The sequence below is a fragment of the Odocoileus virginianus genome, chromosome 23 (genome assembly GCF_023699985.2).
Source record: "Odocoileus virginianus isolate 20LAN1187 ecotype Illinois chromosome 23, Ovbor_1.2, whole genome shotgun sequence".
Lineage (NCBI taxonomy): Eukaryota > Metazoa > Chordata > Mammalia > Artiodactyla > Cervidae > Odocoileus > Odocoileus virginianus.
The window spans coordinates 3,089,425-3,112,074 of NC_069696.1; the positions used below are offsets into that span (position 1 = coordinate 3,089,425).

General features: G+C 43.7%; 1 protein-coding gene and 1 long non-coding RNA gene across 4 annotated transcripts in view; one reads left to right on the plus strand and one right to left on the minus strand.

The window, feature by feature from the left end:
- Nucleotides 1-416: 416 nt before the first annotated feature.
- PARP11 (poly(ADP-ribose) polymerase family member 11) overlaps nt 417-22,650 on the plus strand; it is a 28,461-nt gene continuing 6,227 nt past the window's right edge. The window contains exons 1-5 of one of the 3 annotated variants that reach the window (XM_020869802.2): nt 417-636; nt 13,126-13,324; nt 17,427-17,555; nt 18,441-18,561; nt 20,913-20,988. In XM_020869802.2, the coding sequence (XP_020725461.2) occupies nt 13,130-13,324; nt 17,427-17,555; nt 18,441-18,561; nt 20,913-20,988 (521 nt within the window). In that variant the 5' untranslated portion in view covers nt 417-636; nt 13,126-13,129. Of the gene's footprint in view, nt 637-717; nt 833-13,125; nt 13,603-17,426; nt 17,556-18,440; nt 18,562-20,912; nt 20,989-22,650 lie in introns of those variants that run through there. The other 2 variants (XM_070453161.1, XM_020869803.2) reach the window with 2 other exon arrangements.
- On the minus strand, nt 765-15,350 carry LOC139030547 (uncharacterized). The gene is made up of 3 exons (XR_011482886.1): nt 15,167-15,350; nt 4,794-4,940; nt 765-3,536 (listed from the first exon to the last, which is right to left on the minus strand). It is a non-coding gene; the product is annotated as an uncharacterized lncRNA (long non-coding RNA).

Consider the following 22,650-nt stretch of genomic DNA (forward strand, 5'->3'; position numbering starts at 1 on the left):
TGCTTGGACTGCTGCTGCTGCTACTAAGTCGCTTCAGTCGTGTCTGACTCTGTGCGACCCCATAGACGGCAGCCCACCAGGCTCCCCTGTCCCTGGGATTCTCCAGGCAAGAACACTGGAGTGGGTTGCCATTGCCTTCTCCAATGCATGAAAGTGGAAAGTGAAAGGGAAGTCGCTCAGTCGTGTCCGACTCTTAGCGACCCCATGGACTGCAGCATACTAGTCTCCTCCATCCATTGAATCTGCCAGGCAAGGGTACTGAAGCGGGTTGCCATTGCCTTCCCGGTGCTTCGACTAGAGAACCCTTTAAAATCCCCAGGACCACTCAGACCCTCGCAGGCCACGCCCCCCCCGCGTCGAGGCCGGAAGGGAGCGTCAGGGGCGGGGCGGGCTTCCGGGGCCGGGGCGGGGCGGGGCCGGCGTTGGTTGGCCGGCTGCAGCCGGAAGTCGGAAGGTTTGGGGTCCGAAGACGCCGGCTTGTGACAGGGGAGAAGGAGGCCTACGAGAGGGTTGCCTCTCCGTCCCTTGGCTCCCGGGGACCCTCGGGAAAAACCCAGTGCCCCGACCCTGCGGCCGACCCCTTCCCCTAGGCTCTCTCCGCTCGATTTCGCCACCGCTATGTGGGAAGCGAATCCGGTGAGTAGCCGGGTGGGATGGGGCGGACCGATGGGCGGGGTTGATGGGAGAGGGCGGGCGGAGTTCCCGGGAACTGCGCCCCACCCCCCTCCCCGGACCCCTCCTGGCCCTGCCGGCCGGCTGTTGAGTTCCGGGAACACTGAGGCCCCGACTTCGGCGGCTCCAGCAGCACCTTGCGAACAGTGGAGAAGGCTCGGTGGGTCCCCAGCGCCGGACAGGCTGGCTGTCCTGTCCCATTGATTGATTTGGACTCACTGTGGTTTCTCTGTCCCCCGTCTTTCCACACCGTCGTTTTAAACTGTGTTTTGCTGTCTGTCTGGCGTTTCCTGGGCCTCGAACTTGTGAGTCTTCGTTAGGCTCAGGTATACTTGCTAGCCCCTCACCTCACCCCTATCTAAAGCGAAGGGGATTTCCCCCCGGGCTCTCCCCTGAATGGGCCTAAGGGGAACTGCCTGGGCTCCTTTCCCTTTTTTGATGGACAACCTGCGAAAACTGGGGTGGGAGGAGTGGAGGGGCGAGCGTGTGTTCTTAGATTTCTCTTTTCCTCCGCCGGGTGGACAGAAGTGATGACCTGGAGCGTTTCCGCTGCAAGTCGTTCTCCCTCCGGTATTTGCATTGTGTCTACATATATTTTTGTTTATTTTGCTTTTGTACCTTCAAAGAGAGGAGTCCGTTTCCCAGGAGTATTCCTATTAGTCTCTTGTTAGAGGCGTAGTTGCCTGGCAACACAAATAGACGCTGTTTACACCTTTGAGTTAACTGGAAAATGGCAGAATCATGTATCAGCGAAGTTTTGGCCAAAATATGTGCAGTTACCCCGTCTGCTGAGAGAAATTCCTGAATCTACTTTAATAACCCCGTTTCCATATTTGAAGTAACTCCTTTTCTGTCATCAGTACTTCATCTTCCCCATCCCTGGAATATATTTTCAGGTAAATTAGGAAGTTATCAGTAAATTCCCATCTTGTTTTTCCCCAGTGGAAACTAGTCTGTTGCTCTGGATTTTTTCGCTGCATGTTGTGGTTCCATCCCAGACTTTCGTGTAATGATGGTCATCATTTAAGACCTTTTTTTTTTTTTTTTGGCTCAAACATAGCATCCTCTAATATAAGGCCACATCAGAGGAAAGTAATTGCCGGGTTTTGATTTTAGCAAAAATAATTGCAGATTGTGAGAATGTATTCTGCTTATATATTCACTTTCGCGGTCATCAGTCAGTTTCATATATTATTATTATATGTGTGTATGTGTGTATATTCATTTTTTATTGGCTGTCCTCTTCCTGGTTACTCCATAACACATCTTTACTCATCTAAGTACATGTCTTGCTCAAAGTCACATGTCTTAAATCCTTCAGCATGTTGTAAGCTCCAGAGGGGCAGAGATTTTTCTCTGTTTTGTGTCCTTTGGCGTCCACAGACTAGGGAAGAGAGCCTGGCATATAGTAGGTGCTCAGTAAATGCCCATTGACTTCACAAAGGCCATTGTATGACACTGGGAAGACTCCTTTGCTCCATTTTTTTTCTCCTCCATCACATACGTATCAGAATTCACTGTTAGGTCACCGGTGTGTTTGTGAGGATTATAGAGGCACTAGTGGATATCTCCTCTATTTAGTTTGTTATGGCATTATCTCACTTCTTTGGAAGGAATACTTGGTTTTCTCTGAAATCACTCTAGTGATTTTGCTTGATTTCAGTACAGCAGCCTGACTTTTGTTAATCGTGATGAACTTTCCACCTACAAACCCACATTCTTCTGACCCTTGTCATGCCACTCTAATATGTCTTAATACTCCTGTGTTTTCTTACTGATCCTGTTTTTATTCCTCTGAGCATGTGAATGCTGTCAATAAGGACAGTTTGTGAAGTGAAAGTCGCTCAGTCATGTCCAACTCTTTGCGACCCCATGGACTATATAGTCCGTGGAATTCTCCAGGCCAGAATACTGGAGTGGGTAGCTTTTCCCTTCTCCAGGGGATTTTCCCAAGCCAGGGATCAAATCCAGGTCTGTTTTGTATAAATACAGTCATCATCCTGCATTTGGGTTTCCTCTGGTAATGTGTTTGTTTCTTATAATAGAAGAAGCATCTGGATAGTCTGTCCAGCTGTGCTCCTGGAATAAAAATTAATTTTAATGTTTCTCTAAACCAAATTTGGAAGATGGAAAAAAAAATGCATCCTAAAGATAAATACAGATGACTCTTGTATTACCCGCCAGTGTAAATTACTGTTTACCATTTCTTTCCATTGAACAGTATAATAAATTCCACTTTGTGGAGGAAGGCATAGTGAACTGCTTTAATTGAAGATGTCTGCTAGTTTCTCCCTGTGTTGTTTTGGTAGTATCCATGACGCTGATATGCCACCTGTAATCTGCAAATCTCCTCTGGCAGATACACCTCCTGTATGATACTGTATTCTACTCACAAGTGTTTTGGGGAGATACTGCACTGACTCTGGCTGTGGTAATACTAGAAGCAGCCACCCTCTTCCACCTGGAAAGTCCCCCAGACATGTTTGGAGTGTGGAAAATCACCACGAGCTTGCAGCATTTCCTTGGGTGGGGGGAAACCCCATACAAGAAAACCAAGGGGCTATAAATAAACTTTATCTCAGCACGCAGTTTTATTTTCCTTTTTCAAGACAGTCATAAGGTTGGTGGTGATTCTGTTCAAGGCTTTTACCAGCCAGGCACTGACCAAGGCAGATCCGGTTGACAGGCGGCAGGCTCTCAGTTCCAGTGGAGGTTCCTGGCAGTTCCTTGGCCAGTGTCCCCCAGTTTAGGAAAACGACAAGATCTGTAGAAAGGACTTGGAAGGGGCGCCATCCCTGCCTTGACTGCATACCCTGAGCTTGCCCTGCCTTTTGCTCTCTCTGCCATTGTCTTACCACTCTTTGCTGAAAATAGATAAAGTGTCAACGTTACATGGGAGGAAGTTCCAGCTTCTCTCTGATGACAGAAAGTGAAAAGTAACAAACGTCTCTTAAGATAACAAATCATTTTGCAGTAATAGGCTTTACTTCATAAAAAGTGATATACTCTTGCAAAATTCCTTTTCCCTTGTTAGCTCAGATGGTGAGAACAGTCTAGTGACATAGCAAAGGGAGGAGGAAATGACTTTCCCAAGATCAGGCAGGTGGGGAAGCCACAGAACTGTTAGCACCCTTGTCCTTGTTGCCTCCGTCCTGCTGCTTGGCTGGAGCCGTGATAACGTTTGTAAGTCAGTGCAGCGCTCCACCTGCCAAGCCTCCTTTTCCTCTGTTGTTTTATCATCAGAGCTGAGCTGCTTCCAGACTTCTCTCCTTTCTCTGTCCAGCGTCTTGAGAGAATAGTCTTACACTTTTTGTCATTCTTACTCAAACTTCAGCTCCCCCAGCCCCACCTCTGTCCCAGCACCTGACTTGCTGGGAGGTCACTGAGAACTTTGGCATTGTCCTGGCATTCTTTATAATTGTTCGGGCAGTGAGGTTAGCTGAGCTTAGAGAGGCATGTGATGTTGTGTGGTGTTTGGTGGCTGGGGGCAACACTGAATAGTTTATGGGTCCTCCGATACCTCTGTGAGGTGGGGACTTGTAAATTACTGTCCTCTTGTTTAATGATGAGACAAAGGCTCAACCTTGGATGCACTTTCTGAATAAGGGCAGCCCAGTTTTCAACACAGAACTTTCTGGCCCCAGAATAAGTGCTCTTCCCATTCCAACTTAGGATGTAGGATTTAGAGTGAGTAAGAAAGACCCTCTGGGGAGAGAGCTGCAGGGAATCAGAGCTAAAGGAATGGCTCCTGAGCTGCAGAAAATGTTTGTGATGACAGCTCTGGGGATTCAGGACTTCTTTAGTGATGCCACCCACAAGCAGGAGGAGAGAGACAATGCGGCCTTCCTGGGACTGGCATGGTGGGCACCGCACAGGGCTTAGGGGTGAGTCTGATAGTTTTGGTGTCAGGGCAGAACACAGAGTCAGGGACAAAGCTGGAGGTGCATGTTCGTGGTTGAGGCCTGAAGGGATGGTGTGGGGCGGTTCACTGAGGGAGCCCCACCTGGCCTGGTGCTCATGCAGGGTGCTGAGGCCTTTGGCATGTGCAACTTCCCCTTCCAGAGTTAGACTTGCTTTGGAAATAAGGTCTGAGGGCGCTCACTCATGTATTTAGCACTTACTATAAGCCAGTCAATTCTCAGGCCCAGAGTTCACGGTGGTGAGCAACCCAACAGGCTCAGTCCTTGTGGGTTTGCGGTCTGTGCAGTGAGGCAAACATTACATCGACAACTGCACCGTAGCATTCAACTCCAACCATAGTAGAAGCTCTGAAAGAAAAAGCACAGTGGAGTGTGTAACAGGAGGAGCTAGTGCTGGACTTGGAGAGTCAGTCAGGCCGCCCAGTGAGAGCTTCTGCAGAGATCTGAGGGACTGAGCAAGGGTTAGCCAGGTACAGCCAGCATGGGAGGGGAGGAGGGCTGTTCAGACAGCGGAAATGCCCCGAGGCAGGAAGGAGCTTGAGAGAGAAACCCTCTGTGGCTGGAATGCCGGGAACCAGGAGTCGGGGCCTGTAGGTAGTCAGGAACAGGCCACGTGTGGATTTGTGGCACCTGTTCAAGATTTGACCTTTACCCTTGGAGGTGGGGTTTTACAAAGATCATTCTGGCTGCTGTGGGGAAAATGAGTTCTGTGTTAGAGAGTGTGCGAGGCAGAGTGATGGGCTGCCAAAGATTTCCACATCCTGGTCACCAGAAAGTGTGGTTCTTTCAGGTCACAGAGCAAAGGGGAGTTAAGATTACTGGTCAGCTGACTAATAATGGGAAGTGTATCTTGAATTGTCCAGGTGTACCCAGTGTCGTCGTCACTGGGGTCCTTAAAAGCAGAAGACGGAGATAGTGAGTCAGAGGGAGCGTGAGGCTGGAGGAAGAATCACAGATGTGCATCGTCGCTGACTGGAGATGGACTAAGGGAGCCATAAAGCAAGCAGTGCAAGTGGCTTTTAGAAGCTGGAAAAGCCAAGGAAATTGAGCCCCGCGACAGCCTCCAGACGGGAACCGAGCCCACCTTCATTTTAGCCTACGAGTCCCACATCAGACTGCAGCAGACCTGTGAGATGAGAAAGTGTGTTCTTTTAAGCCACTGAGTTGTGGTTGTTTGTTCTGGCAGCGACTGGAACTTACACAGATGGACATCTGAAGGGCTATGGGGAGGCTCTTAGGGAGCTATAGTGTGGTTCCAGGGTTGAGGAGAGCAGGGTGGGTCAACCCAGGTCAACAAAATTGCCAAATTGACACACTTGTAATATCAGATAACTGTAGGATTCAACCAGCCAGGATGTTTGGAAGATGGGAGCAGGTGGATTCTTGGACTGCTTCAGTCTCAGGAAAGCATCTGTCCCTGTTCTCTTATAACACTGGTTGTGTTCTTTATATATTCACAATACTAAGGTCAGTCTTACTCTCCGATGAGTCAGGAAAACCATCAGAAATCAGAGCTTAGCAATTGAGCCATTTCCAGCGTAGTTTGGTGACTTTGTGAAATCTGGTATTCTCAGCATTAAAATTTGGGGTGAAAAAAGGTTTAGGGATATTTTGGCCTTGTAATAGTAGGTTGTCGTTATTTACGATGCTGACTGTGTTTCAGCATCCACTTCCATAGGCCCCTGGAAATCAGGCATGACCATAGGTTTTATCCGTATTACAAAGAAATGTTTTTAATCTCATCCCTCCTTTCAGCAACTCTTGTCAGCACTTTTGTCCTTGGTAGCCGGTAAATCAGGTGGGAAGGGGAATCTTAGAGACATTGCCATTTCTTCCTTCAGCATCTGAGAGCACGTGCTCTGAGGTGTCAGGATTTGCTAGTATTTGGTTTTCACTGTTTCCTTCCACACCCAATTACAATAGGGAGGCACATCGCTGCCTTCTGACTGTCCCAGATGTTTAAGAATCATTTAGGAGCCCAGCAGCACATTTCCTTGCTGTTTGTATAGCTTGAGCTCTTTTAGTTGTGAATGGATTGCACCTTTTCCAGCCCATGTCACAGCCCACAAAAGTATCATTGCCTGAATGAAAGCCAACTTCCCTTGTATCATGAGTTCCCACCAGTAAACAGGACAGAAGGCTGTCGAGTTTGCTACCCTGTTACATACTACATATACTGCAAGAATGGATTTGTGTTTTCTCTCTAGTAGTCTGTTCAATTTTAAAACTGAATACATGTTGAAACACTTAAGTGATAATAATCGCTCTGCTGTATCATGTGCCTTTGATAAGATGTGACTTCCAACAGAGTAATTTAATAAAGAATTTTTGTCAATAGCTTGTTTTTTTTTTTTTTTGGTCACAGCAGTTAAATTGGGCATTAAATTTGGATTGACAGGATCTCAGCAATATCAAGACTTTTACCCATTTTAGCTGGGTAATGCCTGTTTAGCCTGGACTTCCTCTGTATCCTTATCAACAAAACAGATTGATTTGGGTTCTGTTTGAAAATTGTGTGGACGTTTATTTGTTTTTACACCATTATATTTGCTGAACACCAGCTTATATGAACTGATTAACACAGACCGAACATAGGTGTTATGGTAAGAAAATAAAGGATTTTTGTGAAAATCATTATTAATCTTAAATTTCAACTTTGCAAACTGCCTGTGAACAGATTTCTTCCTTTACCTTTTTTTCTCTGAAAATGCCTTTGAACTACTTCCTAATTCTTAAGGACCGTGTTTTAAAGATGTTAAGGAACACAAAAAGGGACTCGGACCAAGCACCAGGAACCTGTGAAGTTACAGGATGACTAGACGTAAAGTTGCAAACAGTTGAGAATCATGGCCAGAAATCTGAGATTATTTGGAGAGTGTGATTCAATGAAAACTGAGAAAAAAGTAGTTTAGATGAATGGTTAAAATGTTACTGAGAGGTTAAATAAGATAAGGTCTGATAAAAGTGCATAGGACTAAGGAAAGCTCATTGGAGGTCCTGGCAAGTGCCTGTGTGTGTGCGTGTCTGTCTGTGACAGTGGCAGGAGATACTGGGCCAGAAGCTAGAAAACCCAAGTTAGAGTAGGTTTTAGCGTGCCTGGAAAGTGAAACAATAAACATAGTGTGTGTGTGTAGACACACAAAGTTATAGTTAATAAGCCACCAAAGGAGATGAGGTGGAATCCCCAAAGTACTCAACCGAAAAGAAGATTTAAAAAAAAAAGATGAAAAGGGGACAAAGAACAGTGGACAAATAAAAAGCAAATAGCAAGATGATAAACCTAAGCAATCAGTAATAATAAATAATGGTCCAAACATCCCAGTTAGAAGGCAGATTGTCAGATTGGATTAAAAAGCAAAACCCAACTGTAAATTGTCTACAGGAAACACACATTGAAAATGAAGGCACAAGTAGGATAAAACTAAATGGAAAGAGATATACAGTGCTAATTCTAGTTGAAAGAAAGAGTGTTATATTAATATTATAGTAGGTTTCAGTGATAATGGTATTATTAGTTATAAAGAATGCTGTATCCTAATGATAAAGAAGTCAGTTAATCAGTAACAACCTTAAACATTTATACACCCAATAATAAAGTATCAAGATAGATGAAACAAAACTAATAAAACTGTAAAGAGAAATAGACAAATCCTATTTTAGTTGGAGATTGTAATGCTCCTGTCTCAATAATTGATGGAATAAGTAGTTAGGAATGAGCAAGGGTATAGAAGACTTGAACAACTTTATCAACATCAGCTTCAGCTAATCAATATTTATAGACCGTTAATTACATCGAACAACTGTTGAATACACATTTCTTTTTTAACCACACAGAGAATATTTAGCAAGATAGATCATATTTCTGGGCCATGAAAGGAGTCTAAATACATTTAAAAGAATTTGGATCATAGGTATGCTGTCTGAGTGAAATGGAATTAAATTAGAATTCAGTAAACAAAAGATCTGTAAAATCCTTAAGTATTGGTAAGTAAATAGTAACTTCATGAAACCCATTGATTAAAGAAATAAGGGAAAATAGAATATGAAAACCTATCAAATTTGTGATATGCTGCTAAGCAGTACTCAGAGGGAAATTTATAGCTATACTGATGCTTATATATTAAAAAAAAAAAGTCACAAATCAGTGACCACAGCTTCCTCCTTAAGAAACGAGAAAAAGAACAGTAAATTAAACTAAAGCAGGAACAAAGACATAAAGTTTAGTGTGAAAATCACGAAAATGAAACAACAGAGAAAATGAAACCAGAAGAAAAAATAGAAATAGGGAATACAAATTACCAATATTGAGAATGAGAGAGTATCACTCCATATTCTACAAACGTGGAAGGATAGTAAGAGGATGTTATGAACAACTGAATGTCAATTAGTGTGATGACTAAGATAAAATTGACATGTTCTCTCTAAGACAGATTACCAAAGCATCCTCAAGAAATAAATCACACAATAGCCCAATATTTACTAAAGAATTTAAATTTGTAGGAAAAAACCTACCCACAAAGAAAAGTGCAGGTGCAGTTGCTTGCCAGTGATTTTTATAAATATTTAAGGAAGACATAATACCAATTTTGTGCAGACTTTCAGAAAATCGAAGTTAAGGTAATACTTCACCACTCATTCTATGAAACTCATCATGCCAATACCAAAACCAGTCAAAGACGGTGTGAGACAACTACAGATCAACATCCCTAATGAACGTAGACGCAAACACTGTAAAATAAATTTTAGCAATCAGACCTAATAATATATAAGGTTAATGCATCATTACCAAATGGTGTTTATCCCCCAGATTCAACGTTTGTTTAATACTTGAAAAGCAATCAGTATGTATTAGTCACTCAGTCATGTCTGACTCTCTGCGACCCCATGGACTGTGGCCCACCATGCACCTCTGTGCGTGGGATTCTTAAGGACGAATATTGGAGTGGGTAGCCATTCTCTTCATCCTGACCCAGGGATCAAACCCAGGTCTCCTGCATTGCAGGCAGATTCTTTACCATCTGAGCTATCAGGGAAGCCCAGCAACCAGTATAACTCATCTGCAAACACACTAAAATGAAAAACCATATGATTATTTCAATGCATGCAGAAAACACATTTGACAAAATCCAGTATCTGTTCCTGATACAAGCTCTGATCTGCCTAGGACCAGAAGAAAACCTGCTCAGCCTGAGAAGGGGTGTACAGAAAAGGTTAACTGAACAGGCCTGGGCTTCTCAAACTCTGCACATTCTCAGGAAAAAGCCTGTTTTCATGACTGTGCTTTGCTGAACTCCAAAGAACTGAACTCTTGGAACTGGTTATTGAATGAGTATAATTGCATGCTCGCAATCTTCAGCCATGCTTTCTCAGTGTCCAGATAGTTTACACTAGCAGTGTGATTCATGGTGAGTTCTGACCTTCTAGTGGTCTGGAACTTTGGCAGCTGAGGTCACCCATACAGGTGCTATATGCTTGCATGACCAATACCCAGTAGAACCTCTGGACACCTAGGCTCAGGTGAATGTCCCTGGTGGGCAGCACTTTGTTGCCCACATAGTTTCTGGGAGAAATAAGTGTCCTGTGTGACTCCAGTGGGAAGGGACACTTGAAAGCTTGAATATGGTTCCTCTGGACCTTACCCCATCCACTTTCCCCATGGTGTTTATTTCACTCTGTATACTTTTACTATAATAAACTAGCCATGAATTGACCAACTCTGAGTCCTGTGAATTCTTCTCTCATGAGCCTGAGGTTGACCTTGGGGATCCCTGACACAAGGGACAGCTATGAAATACCTGTATCTAATATCAAACTTAGTAGTCAAAGACTAAATGCTTCTCCACTAAGATCAGGAATGAGGAAATGATGCTTGTTGTTTATGTACCTTTATCCTGGAGATTATAACCAGTGCAATAAGGCAAGAAAAAGAAAGCACAGAAAAGAAAGAACAGGCATCTCTATGCTAGAAGAAAGAAGGAAAGCTGTCTGTATGATGCCTATATAGGTAATGTGATGAAGTGTCCAGAAGTCTTCTAGAACTAATTAGTGAGTTTACTAAGGTTGCCAAATACAGAAACCATATCCCAAAATCAACGTATCTCTACATACTAGCAACATTCAATCAGAAATTGAAATTTCAAATGCAATTCCATTTATAGTAATATCAAAAATATGATATACCTAGTAATGAATCTTGCAGAAATGATGTGTGGGATCTGTATACCAAAAACTATAAAACATTATTGAAAACAGTTAAAGAAGATGTAAATAAGTCGAGATACACCTCATTCACAGGTTGGAATACTAAATGTTGAGATGCCCGTTCTTCCGGGTAGCTCACTCACTATTCAATCCCAATCAAACATGAATGGACCTAGACCTGCCAAATCAGTTCTGAGAAAGAAGAGCAAATTTGGAAGGCTAACACTACCTGATTAAAAGATTAAGTATGAAACTGGCCTTCCTAAGTGGCACTAGTGGTAAAGAATCCACCTGCTAATTCTGGAGATGCCAGAGATGTGGGTTCGATCCCTGGATCGGGAAGATCCCGTGGAGGAGGAAATTGCACCCACTGCAGTATTCTTGCCTGGAGAATCCCATGGATAAAGGAGGCTGGTGGGCTACAGTTCAGAGAGTTGGAAATGACTGAGCAAGCAACATGACATGAACCTGCACTCAAAACCGTGTATTCAAGATAGAAAAAATGTTTTAGAATAGAAGGTCTAGAAGTAGGCCCACAAACATATGAACAACTGATTTTTTAATAAAAGTGAAGTGGAGTGAAGTCACTCAGTTGTGTCCGACTCTTTATGACCCCATGGACTGTAGCCTACCAGGCTTCTCCATTCATGGGATTTTCCAGGCAAGGGTACTGGAGTGGGTTACTATTTCCTTCTCCAGTCTTAATAAAAGACTCGGCAGAAAAGGACGGTCCACTCGCTGTTTTGTTAGAAGAAATGTTTAAGCCCCTTGTGCCAGTCAAGTTCCCCCCATGCTGATGGATTGGTGTGCAGCCTTGGAGATGTCACATCTGCCCCAGGACCTGCTCTGACCACTCCTGGGTGGGTACAGCCTAGAGCTGTGCACAGCCTTCCCACTCCCACTGTTGATTCCAGGTGGGCTCTTGTTGGCTTTCCCTGGTTCTCTATATTACTTTTTGACTAGTCTGCCATTCTGCTTATATCAGAGCTTCTTAAGTTCATGAAAAGATTGCTATTTTTTTTTTTCCAATAATGCTCTTAAGCATGAGGTTCTCTACTCTCTGTTCATGTAGAGCCAGCCCCCTCAGGCAGATACATGAATCTCTGCACCCTAAGCGGGGGTGTACATTTCCTCCCGTAAATAGAACCGCAGTGTCACTGCACCTGGAGCTGGGGATGGGAGCCCATTCTTCCCAGAGTGCCACCTTTCTCTGAGTGGGCACTAGGCAAGAGGGGAGATGACAGCCCCGGGTCTTCTTGACTTATACCTCCTGCCATGAAACCTCTACCCTGGGAGCAAACTAGGTGGAAGCCGTCAGGGCCCCGCATTCACAGCTGGCTGGGTGTGGACAGGAGCTTCCACCACATGAGTGGGGATGGGGCAGAGGAAAGGAGGTGAGTCCTTGGTGTTGCCTGTCCGAAGTAGGCCTTCTGCACGTGGGGGCAGGCAGCCCCTTCCAGGGTGTCATAGCCCCAGACTAGCAGCTGGAGAGAGGAGGCCCCTGTCTTCCTGTCTGCAGGACAGGGCAGGGGGAATGGGGCTGATGGAGCAGACCTGGGCTCAAAGGCCAAACCCTCCCTAGCCTGCTCTGAGACTTAGTAAATGTTCTTGAGCAAGTACTTCTTTTGCTGTATGCTCTTAGGACAATTTCCAGAGACTTTAAATGTTGTTGTTCTTTTAAGTAATGTCCACCAGTTAAAACGCAGTTTTGTCATTCCAGAAGTTCTACCCTGTTTCGAAACTTTCGATATCCAATTTTGGACCTTCTTCCTATAAGAAGGGGGCTTCCCTGATGGCTCAGATGGTAAAGAGTCTGCCTGCAATGCAGGAGACCCAGGTTCAATCCCTGGGTTGGGAAGATTCCTTGGAGCAGGAAGTGGCAACCCACTCTAGTATTCTTACCTGGATAATCCCATGGACAGAGGAGGCTACAGTCCATGGGGTCTCAAAGAGTGGGATACAACTGAGCAACTAACACTTCACACTTTGACACATATAAGAAACAAGGAGGTTTTCATTACCAAATATTATTTCCTCAAGGTGTTACGTTTATACTAACCAAATGAATGATATTTATTTTAATAAACTCATCAGAGGGTTTTAGCCATCTGGAAGGTTATTTTTCTCCCACAGACCAGGATTTTGACTGTAAACTTATCTTCCACCTGGTCTTTCAATTTAGTGATCCAAACTGATGGCTCCCAGGCCCCATAAATATTCCCCTTGGAATAGCTAGTGTTGTAGACAGGCTCCGCCAGCATACACATTGCACTTGAAAACTTACAAAATGTTTTTTTCCACTTTACATTAACCTTTTTTTTTTTCTCCTCAGCCTGATGTGCAGGAAGTATCGTTGTCTGCCAGTTAACCAGAGGATCAAGCAGAGTATGGCACCCTGGCTGACCGAACCCATCTCACTGACATTTATTGACTGCCTTCCCCCTGGTGGACAGCTTGCACACACTGCTTTCATTGCCTATAAATGTATTATAACCTTGATACATTACTTCCGTGGTTACAGTGTTTTAAAGGTATTCACTGAAGCTTGACTTAACTCTTTAAGCCTTATTATATAGACTAGCTATTCCTTTGGATGGTGAACTTGTTGAAAACCATACAGGTTTAGTCTTATGAACCGAGTCTGTAGAAAGAAAGTCATAGCATCTGTGAAGCAAAGCGGTCACATTCACCTTTTGCCCCAGAGGAGAGAAGAAACGGGGCTGGCATCTTAGGGAAGAACCGACGTGCCGGAGGCCTCGGGTGTTTCTTGAATCTTCTTTGAACTGCCAGCTGTGTGATTCTAGACAATGTAATTATCTTTTCTCTATTTCTTTTTTTCCCCCCTGCTAACATTAATTGGAGAATAATGACTTCTCTTGTGCCTTGGGCTGTGGAGGAAAAAATGAGTGTAAATTGGTGAGGAATTGTATCAAATCTGAAGCGCTTTAGGGCAGTGGTACTGGCCTGTGGCCCTCACTTTACAGGGATGGTGGGCAAGTCTGTCCTGGGCACGCCCTTCTGGCCTGCTGACACAGCTGCCTATGACAGGACGCTCGGAGAGGGCTCTGGGGAACTCGCCCCGGGGAACCTGGCTCACAGTGTGGTCCTGGGTTAGTGTACCACACTGCAGCACGCCGGTTGCTTGTATGCTGTGTCCCATTCCTCTTCTCCTAGATGGAATCATAAGCCAAATATTTATCTGAACTATTTCCTTGAAATTCATTCTTCCCAATTTTTCAAGTTATTTTCAGAAGAAAAACTAAATTTAGGTCACTTGCTTTCTGTGTCTCTCACAGTAAAATGGGCAAATTAGGTGAACAGTAAGTAATAAAGAAGGAAGAGTAGGCACTGTGAATAACTTACACAGCTGATCTTAAAATTTAAATCACTGTCTTTATTACTGGGTTAAAATATATAAGGTTAAATGCGTGTGCATGTGTGCTCAGTTGCTAAATCACGTCTGATTCTGCGACCTCATGGACTGCAGCCTGCCAGGCTCCTCTGTCCATGGGATTTTCCAGGTAAGAACACTGGAGTGGGTTGCCATTTCCTCCTCTGGGGGAGTCTTCCCGACCCAGGGTTCAAGCCCGTGTCTCCTGCGTTGACAGGCGGATTCTTTACCTGCTGAGCCACCAGCAGAGCCTAAATCTACAGCTCTTGCTCCGAGGGTGTTCTGGTTTTCATTTCTTAGCTGCCAATCCACTTTAAAACATGAAGGGAAGTTCCTGAACATAATTACAAAGCATTCCTTGGAGAGAGTTTCCAAACATGAATGAAAAAATAACAAGCCCCATCCCCTGTGCTCAGGTACTGTGCTTGGTACTCTGCAGGACTGAGCATCATGTCTCTCAGCAGCCCAGGAGGAAGGAGCTTCTCATCTCAGGTTTGTGAGAAGGAAACCATGGCCTCAACAAGGGCATAGAAGCTTGTCCCAGGTGACACCACTTCTGGATACTTTAAAGAATGAAATTTAAAACAAGTATTTTCCAAATTACCCAAGTAGTACATATTCTTTGCCAAACAAACAAAAAAAAATCAGAGATACAGGAAATTAAAGTTTTGACAAATCACTGGTAACCATTTAACTTTGTGTGTGTGTATATGATGAAACACACATGCATATACATATACACAGAGCAAAGTCTGAATGATACACAGTTAAGTGAATAGTATTGATTAACCGTGGAGAAAGAAGGTGAGAGCTACCAGGAAGGGAAGTGATGGTCAGAGAGGTCTTGAGCTTTATCTTGAATGTTCTGCTTTTTTGCAAGGAGAATATTTTCATATGTTACCTGTGCAAATTTGGTAATTTTAAAACCCTTAGAGAATGAGAACAGAAAGCTACATTCTAGGTAAAGTTGATCATGACTCACCTCTTTCCCTCTTTTCTGGTGACCTCTTCATCACATTCTCCACCCAAAAATGTTTAAAACTTTCAAAAATAATAACAAGTACATGATATAGACAAGATTATAAAGTCATTGATAAGGAAATACAAGGCAGTGTTCCACTGTGTGGAAGTGCACAGACCCTAGGTTTGCATGGCCTGTGTTTGAACCCTGGCTTCCCTCTTGTGACCTTCTCATTTATAAATGTGGGGTAATAATAGTGTCTATGTCATAGGGCTGTTGTGAGTATTACTTGTGCAGTACTGGGGACAGCATTTGGCACCTAATAGAGTCCATCCTATAGGAGATCATTGGAAGGACTGACGCTGAAGCTGAAACTCCAATACTTTGGCCACCTGATGCGAAGAGCTGACTCATTTGAAAAAAACTGATGCTGGGAAAGATTGAGGGCAGGAGGAGAAGGGGATGACAGAGGATGAGATGGTTGGATGGGATCACTGACTCAATGGGCATGAGTTTGGGTAAACTCCGGGAGCTGGTGATAGCGAGCCCTATCGTGCTACAGTCCATGGGGTTGCAAAGAGTCGGACACGACTGAGCAACTGAACTGAGCTGAACTGAACTGAAGAGTCATATAAGGGTTACTATTATTACTATTATTATCCTAAAATTCAGGGAAAAAGCCATGTTAAATGTATATCCATTTGAACTTTTCTGTGTGTATGCATATACACATGTGCATATATAGACACATACATATTTATGTGGGTAAAGATAGATGTATATTTTTATTAAAATTGGATCATACTGTTTCCATTTATTATAGCCTCCTTTGTACTCTCAATACCATATAGTAAAAACATCTTTCCATGCCACTAAATGAAATATGAGTACTTAATTAATTGCTTGTTTTAAAGATATGCTATACAGTTTGCAAGATCTTAGTTCCCTAGCCAGGGATTGAACTGGGCCCTGGCAGTGAAAACTCTTCAGTCTCAGCCAGGGAGTTCCTGAAATACACATGTTTAAAACAAAAATCGAATGTGTCAGTATTTGGTCTTAACTAGTTGTGGCAGCGTGGGTCCTTCAGCCAAATACGTGAACACAGGCTAAGACACGTTTCTCGGCGCTACACTGAGGAGCTGCAGCACTTCTCGGTGCTGACGCAGCTTTTTACTTAAGCGGTTGCATGGACGTGGATGCATCCACCCAAGTGTCTGATTATTTGTCCGATTTATTAAGCAATGATAGTCAATGTATTTTTTATATAAACACCAAGAGCTTTTTTAAACAGACCATGGACCGTTTAAACGTAAAGTTAAAATTCGTGGTTTACTTCATAATCCCATCCTGAATCAAGGCTTCCCAGGTGGTGCAGTGGTAAAGAACCCGCCTGCCAATGCGGGAGACAGGAGAGATTTGGGTTTGATGCCTTGGTGGGGAAGATTCCCTGGAGAAGGAAGCAGCAACCCACTCCAGTATTCTTGCCTGGGAAATCTAACAGACAGAGGAGCCTGGTGGGCTCCAGTCCTCGGGTCCCAAAAAAAATTCAGACGTGACTTAGAGAGGGAGCACATGCAAACTGAAGCTTTCCTTTTTTTTTCCTAAACAGCCCACTCTGGGAACTTCTCTTATAAGCAGTTAATCCAAAACCTCCAAACTGTTTCTCCAGCAGTTGCTGCTAAAAACTGGAACTTTATGTTCCATGTCCGATGTGCAAATGTGATATTCATCGTTTTAAATGTTTATCTTCAGAGCCAATATGTGAGACAGTATGCTGTTTTTCAGCATCACAGTTGACATACAGCTCTTTGTGAGAAGAAAAATGATGTGTAGAAACTTCCTTGTGTCCACTGGATAAGACTCAGTGTTCCTAATGCAGGGGGCTGATGTTCAATCCTTGGTTAGGGAACGGGATCCCACATGCCACAACCAAGACACGGTGTGGATGCTAAGTCACTTCAGTCGTGTCTGACCTTTGGTGACCCTATGGACCATGGCCTGCTGGGCTTCTCTGTCCATGGGATTCTCCAGGCAAGAATACTGGAGTGGATTGTTATTTCCTCCTCCAGGGAATCTTCCCAACCCAGGAATCAAACTTGCGTTTTTTTAAGTCTCCAGCATTGGCAGGTGGATTCTTTACCACTAGCACCCCTTGGACCTGCAGCCAAGTAAATATATTAAATAAATAAGTAAAAATTAAAAAAAAAAAAAAGTGATGTGTAAACAGCGCATTGGTTACTAAGAAAACAATCTCTTCCTCTCACTGTTTCCGGCACTTCAGGAGATGTTTCACAAAGCGGAAGAATTCTTATCCAAGACGACAGACAGCGAGGTGGATGAGATGGACACGTCAGACACACAGTGGGGCTGGTTTTACTTGGCGGAGTGCGGCAAGTGGCACATGTTTCAGGTAGCGCCCCTCGGGGTGGGGGGGCGGTGGGAGTTAAACACATGGAGCATCGTCATGCTCACGTGAAAAATCAATAGAAGCTGCACCCGCCAGAAACCAAACCTTAGAGAAGTCAGAGAGCGGAACTAAAAGAAAAATCAAACTCTTCTGGCTCCTCTCCCCTTCCCTAGGTTTTCACAGTGTTTTCTTAGAAGGTATGGTGTATGTTTTCTGTCTGTCTGGAGGGCGAGTGTGTCTGCAGGGTAAGCGTGTCTGCGGGGTGTGTGCTCTGGGCATGCATGCACAAGGCCAGGCCTGGTTTGGTGGACAAGTGGTCGGGGAAGAGACCAAGCCTGCATGAAGCGCCTCTGTGCTCCCAGTCTCAGGTCAGAGGGTGTAGATATGTGTTCTCCTCCAGCCTCATAGCAGCCCGAAAGCAGATGCTAACACTCTGTCTTACAGCCAAAGACTGGGAAGCTCAGGAAAGTTAATGTAATTGGTCCCACGTCACACAGCTAATTAACAGTTAAGCTGAGACACGAGCCCACACTCAAAATTTTGTTTGTGGTCTTTTTTCTTTTTTCACTTATGAGGCTACTTAAAAGATTTGATTTGAGCCACTTAAGATGTGTCATTTTGGCAATAATCTGAAAACATTGCAATACTTTGAAAAAAGGCCTTATAACCAGTTGTTAAAGTTTTTTGTCTTTTTTTTTTTGTGCTGAAAATCCTTAAGCCGTTGCCCACATGTTGTCTTAGCCAATTCTCCCCGTGTGTTGGTAACTAGGACAGGTCAGCAAGTTTCTTCTGTCCCTCCATTCTCTGTCTTGTCCCCCAGTACCTGCCTCTGTGGCCAAGCCGTTTCTGTGAACAGCTGGTAAATGAACTTTCTGGTTTGTCTTAAAGCCGGACACCAACATTCAGTGTTCAGTTAGCAGTGAAGATATCGAAAAAAGCTTCAAAGCAAACCCTTGTGGCTCCATTTCTTTTACCACGTCCAAATTCAGCTACAAGATAGACTTTGCAGGTATGTTTTTTTCCCCTCATAGTTGTGTGTTCTTAGTGTGTTGATATGGTGAAATCTACAGTTCTACAGATCAGGATTAGTTGATATATTAATATTTGCAAACAGCAAAGTAAACCCTTTTGGTAACACATAAAGATGCCTCTACAAAAATTCAACCTTTAAAATCTTTTGGATTTGCCTTTTGTAAAGGTGTGTTTATATGCTTATAGATACTGATGTATATGGAGAGTTTCGTATATCTTGAGTTTATATAATGCTTCTCACCTAAGGAACACAGAACACCTCTAAGCCATTGTTTCGCTCCTCGTCCTTTCAGTCTCTTGAAATAGGTAGGAGCCATCAGGTGATTTCAGGATCCACCAGAGCAGTTATATGACAAAGTCCTAGGTAGTCGGTTCTAGTTTTAAGACCAAAGTTCAGCCAAATGACCCATCTCTTGGCATCTTTCCTAGAAAACCACTCTTCAGGGACATTGCCTTCAGCCAGTTTCTGATTTCTGGCTCTCTCATGGGTTAGCCAGCTAATCTGGAAATCAGCCCCACTTGGATTTCATCCATGATGAAATTAATCCGAGATGAACATTGATCTGTGATGAAATCTAAGGGCATGCTTATAGGGACCCCATGACAAACCTCTTGCATTCACACTGCTGTCTCCAGTTGCCAGCCTCAGCTATTCACTGCTCAGAGGCAAACAGGACCCAGAGGGAGGGCAGCTTTCTTAACAAAAGTGCCTTTGCGCTGCCACACAGCTCTGTCTTCCAAGTCAGGTGTTCTTTCCTGGTTCTGAGAGTAGAGTCCTTATGACAGCAAGTGCTGACTGTGGTGGGGTCGGGGGGCTGCTGAAACCCAGGAGACCCCCTTGGAGGAATCAAGGCCCAGACATACCGAAGGGGGTTAAATTGTCCACTAAGACATCGCTGCAGCCAAGCCTCCGATGACTGCTGTGCCCTAGAGTTGTTTGTTTTTAATCAAGAGTTAGCAGCATTAGATTCTTACACCTGACTGAGCCTAGCATTTTTTACAATATTAGGCACACTGGCTGCCCGTAAGGTGCCTGACACTTGTCTTAGGCGGAAGGTGCTGGTGGACACTGGAGGCTGGCACACACCTGTCAGTGTTGAAGCCACAGTGAGAGGCGGCGTGACGTGCAGACCTCAAGCTTCACGTGGAGGGCAGAGCTCGTCAAAGCGTTTGGTCGGTGGTCCAACAAGCCACGTGTCTTTGAAAGGATACTTTCCAGTGAACTGTATTTGGAGGAACATTTCTCTTGGACAGTGCAGTTTGTTTAAAAAAAAAACAAACGTCAAAGAACAGGAGTCACATAAACACCAGTTCCCACCCCTCTATATAATGACACTGTTTCGAAAGTATAGGTGTTAGTATTTCCCAGGTACATTGGCAAAATTAGCCCCCATCGTTTTGTCACAAGCCAGCTCAGCTTCTGTTTATAAAAAAAAACTGTGAGAAGTAAACTCAAAACAAGCTGGTATAAGACGAAGGCATCACAGGGTTAACTCCGTGTGCTGGGACGACCTTGCTTTCTTGCCGCCTCATGGTTGTGCCAGCGTGTACAGAGCCTAGGAGTATACAGGAGGGGTAAACACACTTCTCACAGCATCAGCCCGGCCAGGTGAACCACCTCATCTTGGGAGTGGAATGACATCAGTTAGACAAGATGGTAAAATGACCAGAATTCCCTTGGTAAGACTTAGCACCTACCTCAGTGGGGATGATGAGGTGGACTTGGCAAATACTGCCATGGCTGAGAAAGAGAGGAAAGAAGAAAGTGATACATCAGTCAGTTCATTAGCCTCTTATCACTAGCATCTCTCCTGTAAGTCTGTGTTGAGTCTAGCTAGGTTTTCCATTTTTTTGGTTTAGGTGTACAATTTAAAGAGAAGGCAAGAAATGTGCAAATTTTTGAAACTGTGAGTTGTGCAAGTTTTATCATGGTAATGTATCTTTTTTGTTGTTGTTATTTCCAAAATTTTTGGAACAATCCAAGTAAAGATTTAGGAAGCCAGTCAGAAAATTCAGTCCTTTCTTTCTCGTCCTAGTACTTTTAATTTTCCAAAGTTGAGAACTCCTCTCTGTTCATGTGTTTAACTCAAGCATGATACGAAAAGAAATAGACCCTACATACCGAGCCACGTGTGAGGCTGGCTTCCTCCTGTGTGAGCCTAGATCAAGCAGGGAAGCTGATAACCAGACGTGTGGTTAGGTATCCCTAACAGCGCTGTGCTGGGCGGCTGCTCCTGAAGCCCCGCGGTCCTTGTGTGGCTGCAAAGCTTCGTGACGTCACGTCGCCCAGTGTATTCCCGTGACTCACCTCTTTGTCTCTGTGCACAGAAATGAAGCAGATGAACCTGACCACGGGAAAGCAGCGCTTAATAAAAAGAGCCCCCTTTTCCATCAGTGCTTTCAGGTATCATGGGGGGAATGGGGTGGAAAGAGAGTGGGCTCTCTCTCTCTCCTCTTCGTTAATATTTGGCAGAGGAATAAGTAGACGGAAAATGTTTTGGTGGGTTATATAATGATCTTAATATTAATCTTTACTGAATTTCACATTTGTTGGTGCACGAGCTGTACTGTTATTTTTGACTGGCATTTCCTTTCCTGTCGTCCTTTTCATTTCCCTTAGATAGATGTATTTTTCAATTCTTTAGAGCAGTTTGCGTGGTAGTTTAAAAAATGCCTGATGGCCTCTACTATAAATCCTTAAAATAACCTACTGAGGTAAGTTCAGTTTAGCTTGGAAAGACTCTCCTGGAACCATCCAATTATTTGGGTTGTAAATCCTAAGTAATTACCCACTTTGTCTTCACCTCCACTGAACCCCATTGGGCAACTCGTGTAGGTAATTTCAGATCTTCAGTGACCAAAGGGGGCCTGGGAAAACAGGAGTGCATGGGATGATGGCCTGGCCACCTGCTGTCCGTATCCTGAAAAGCTATAAATGCCTTGTTGTTGTTTAGTCACCACGTCATGTCCAACTCTGCGACCCCGTGGGTTGTAGCCCCACTAGGCTCTTCTGTCCATGGGGATTCTCCAGGCAAGAATACTGCAGTGGGTTGCCATTTCCTCCTTCAGGGGATCTTCCTGACCCAGGAATCGAACCCACATCTCCTGCATTGGCAGGGAGATTCTTTACCACTGAGCCACCAGGGAAGCCCTGCTATAAATGCCACAAGAGAAACAAGAGAATTAATAGGTGTCATTCACATGAATGAAGTTGAAGCTAAAAACTTTAGGGCATGTCTCCTATTATTGGGAATGATTCCTCAATCGAGTATTGAGATTCCTACTGTTCAAAGAATTTAAAATGAAACAAACATAAATCCATGGCTAATTCATTTCAATGTATAACAAAAACTACTGTAATGATGTAAAGTAATTAGCCTCCAACTAATAAAAAAAATAAAAATTAAAAAAAAAAAATAAAAATAACGCTCAGAAAAAAAAAATAAATAAATAAAATGAAACAAACAAACAATGCTATTTAATAGGATGTGAATTGTAGGAGATGCCCATTTGCTTCTTCCAAGGAGATGTTTTGAAAGGATTAAAGAAAAAAGTTTTGAAGTTTCTATCAGTTTGCTTCTTGGGACTTTTGGCATATATTTTAGGATCATGATTTATAAGTTATGCAAGTACTTGTATAATGAATGCTCTAGGAAGGGAGAAAACTTTACTTCCTTACCAGCTACATCATATCCTCATTCTTAAGTACAAGGAATTTAAGAAAGGAATTGCTTATCTTCAAAGGGTATGTAATCTGAGAGAATGAGACATAATAATGCAAAATGTTATAGTAATTGTATGTCACTGTATCTGGTGTACTTTTGTCGGGAGAGGCATGTAATGCAAGGCACTTTGTTCTCACAGACCGTAGAAGCCATAGCACAAAGACAGGAGAAGGAGAGGAATAACCAGAATAGAGCCCGAGACGCAGGATAATAAAAGGAGGAATGGTTAGGCAGGGTACAGAGAGCATTGACGACAAGGAGGTGTTGATTCAGAAATGCTTATTTATTTATTGCAGGAATACATCGAGTGCTTATGACATGCAAAGTGAATAACACATTCC